General features: G+C 34.5%; 1 protein-coding gene across 1 annotated transcript; it reads left to right on the forward strand.

The window, feature by feature from the left end:
• Positions 1 to 228: 228 nt before the first annotated feature.
• Positions 229 to 2,830, forward strand: ostc (oligosaccharyltransferase complex subunit). Its single transcript, XM_088632106.1, has 4 exons — positions 229 to 490; positions 1,064 to 1,157; positions 1,823 to 2,020; positions 2,226 to 2,830. Exons 1-4 carry the CDS (start codon positions 352 to 354, stop codon positions 2,242 to 2,244), a joined length of 450 nt encoding a protein of 149 aa, XP_088488232.1. The 5' UTR covers positions 229 to 351; the 3' UTR covers positions 2,245 to 2,830.
• Positions 2,831 to 3,212: the final 382 nt, after the last annotated feature.

The raw sequence follows: 3,212 nt of genomic DNA on the forward strand, positions 1-3,212 counted from the left end.
ATTTGGAGCCACCATGGCAGACTACAAATTGCTTCAGTCTCGCCACGTCAACCACAAGAGGTCATATAAGGTGTTTAAAACTGGAATGGGATAATCATGTCTATTTTTTATATTTCGCTTAACAACGAGCTCAGTATATTTTAATTAGTTCAATGAAATATGAACTCCACTATCCCTGTAAATTACTTTATTTAAGTATTTATTATTTATATTTTACTGGTCTTCCAGGACTTGTACTTCCGGGACACGTCTGGGTTTGCTTGCAGCTTCGCGGAGTGGTGTATTGGAGTTCAAGACAGAGCTGATTTCTACATTTTAAAGTATTTTTAACTGTAACTGTTTGGAAGCAGAATGGAGACTCTTTATGGTCTTCCGTTTACTGTACTGGAGTGTCCGAATATAAAACTAAAAAAGCCTTCATGGCTGCATATGCCTTCAGCAATGACTGTCTATGCATTAGTAATTGTTTCGTACTTTCTTATCACGGGAGGTAAGCGTCAATTTAAATTGATAAAAAATGAATGGAAAATGTATTTTATGTGAATGGGTGAAAGGTATACTGTGTTTGAAAACGTGATGTAAATAAAATATGCAATCTTGATTAATACTGCTGATTTAGGTATAAATATAGTTAAGGCCTATATTTTTAATAGACTTTTATTGAAACGCTCTAGGGAAGTAACATTATTCTCTGCATTTTTGGAAAACGCTACAGTATTCTATATTAAAATATTTGTGCTGTGCACAACGCGACTATGTTTCTTTGGAAAAAGCTCTGCAGTGTAGTCAACATCGGGCTTGTGTAAATCTTGAGAGGCGTTGAAAAACTTTACTTTCGAGACTGGACAGTTTCTGACACCTGACATGCACTCTTTCCTTATAAAAGTTCCCCCGACGCCTTAAGTATTGTCGAACTCCATAGGAGATGAATATATTGAGCTCTGCTTTTTCCATATTTTGCTTCTACACTTAATGAAATCCATTGCCTTTGTGAAAACACGTTACACAGTTTTGCAAGAAAAGTTATTTTCCTGTGATTGATATCTGTTTAATTTTTGTACAGGCATAATCTATGATGTCATTGTCGAACCTCCCAGTGTAGGATCCATGACAGATGAACATGGCCATCAGAGGCCAGTAGCCTTTCTGGCGTACAGGTAATGGCCTTCTGTTTATGGCAGAGATATTGTTTACATTATAACTGTAACATAATTAATGGTTAGCTATATTTTATCTATAATACATAAAATGTGCCAATGCTTGTCTATGACTGCAGAAAAACCTGACCATACTTTTGCTTCAATGTAACAGATACTTCTGTAAAAACCTCACAAACCCTTTGTTGTAACATAACTGACTAATATTTTTATATAATTTTTGTAATGGTGGTCATAAACATATTTCAGTCCAAAAGAAATCTCAACATTTTGGGACTGTGATATTATTGTTTTTAGTAATGTTGAATGTTCCACTACAAAAATCATATATTTCGGCCTCTTGTCAATAATGAGGTCATATCCAGTAATGGCTTATGTATGAAATGCTTTCTTGACTTTTCTTATGAATAGAGACTTCTGTAAAAACCTTTAAATTAAATTAAACTAGATGTCTAGGTTTCTTTGCAACATTCTTTGGAATACAAAACATTAATTCTTGTGCCAGGAGTAGGACATCAATGTAAATGAGTATGTTCACAAAAGTCTGGTTATGAAATTAATTAATTAATTAAGTATCTTAAACTAAGTTTTGTCTTGGTATTAGATATCAAAGGTTTTGCAGGAACCTTATCTATATACACGATTGATTTCCATTTTCTTTTTAGAGTTAATGGGCAGTATATCATGGAAGGTTTAGCTTCCAGTTTTCTGTTCACAATGGGAGGCCTGGGCTTTATTATCCTGGATCGTTCCAATGCTCCAAACATTCCAAAACTCAACCGATTCCTGCTGCTCTTCATTGGATTCGTTAGTGTCCTGCTCAGCTTCTTCATGGCAAGAGTGTTCATGAGAATGAAACTTCCGTAAGTTCCTTTTTTACTTTTGTTAATGTATCCTTATGGAGCAAAGCCATCAGCACTGTTGTCTTCTCACTTCAATCAAATAATGCTTTGCATTTATGCATATATTAATGCTTTCAGGGTATTCCACATTGTGTTAAATCATTTTGAACATTTTGTGAAAGCTATTTCATTTCTCATTTGACCTTTTTTTATTTTTCATCCGCAGTGGATACCTTATGGGGTAAAGATGCACCGGGTTAAAGGATCATGAGTGAGTCTGTTGCAAGGATTTGAATCATCATAAAGACATTGGTGCAAATGGCAAAATCCCTGAAAGAGAGGCGAAGGACTACCTGACCAACCTGTTGGGAACACTGCATTTAATTCGAAGGGGTCTGATCAAACTTGATTTAAGCTATATTTTTGGTAATTGTCAATACACTAAATGCCCTTGAAATGTTAATTGTTGCAATGTGCCAATAAATAATCAGGTGGCATTTTGTAATTAGAAGAATACAATAAAGTAGCACAAAATAAGTTTGTAAATGCATTATTTCACGTTATAAATTAACTAGGCTGTTTATGTTAAGTGAAACTCTTAAGGACAATGGGTTTAATTTCCTACCACAATCAGGTTCAAGCTAAAATAAGTATAATTGCAGTGGAGCTTGGCACATTGTTTGTAATATTCTTTGTTTTCTTAAAGAATGCAATGAAATCCTTTAGGTAAAGGTCTCACTCGGTCTCCTGAGATGTCTACTGTGGTGTTCAGATTGTTTTGCTATTGTAAATTTGTTTTCTAAAAAGAAACAAATAAATGTTTGTACTTTATGGAATTTGTCCAGATTTATCAAATACCTGTGCCTCGGCTTTGAACAGTTTGACCATGGGAAAGCTAGAGTAAGTGATTATTTTAGCTAAACATTTATTCAAGGAGTACCGCATATCCATACTGTTAAGAGCAAAAGAAATATAAATGAAATATTTGCCTCTTTGTCTTTAAGAAAGCAATAGGGTTGGAATGTAAAATGGGGAAAGTAAACAAATAATTCAAGGAAATGTTCATGTGTTGCAAATACACCAGTTATTCTGTTCCGGCATTCTGTAAACAAAGATTGGCAAACAACACATCGCTTTTCTGTTTAACAAGCTGTGCTCAGGTCTCGGATGGTTTTTATTTGGGTTGATTCCTTAAAACCCTGATTCCTTAAAC

The sequence above is a fragment of the Lepisosteus platostomus genome, chromosome 1 (genome assembly GCF_059453375.1).
Source record: "Lepisosteus platostomus isolate fLepPlt1 chromosome 1, fLepPlt1.hap1, whole genome shotgun sequence".
In the NCBI taxonomy this organism is placed as follows: Eukaryota; Metazoa; Chordata; class Actinopteri; order Semionotiformes; family Lepisosteidae; genus Lepisosteus; species Lepisosteus platostomus.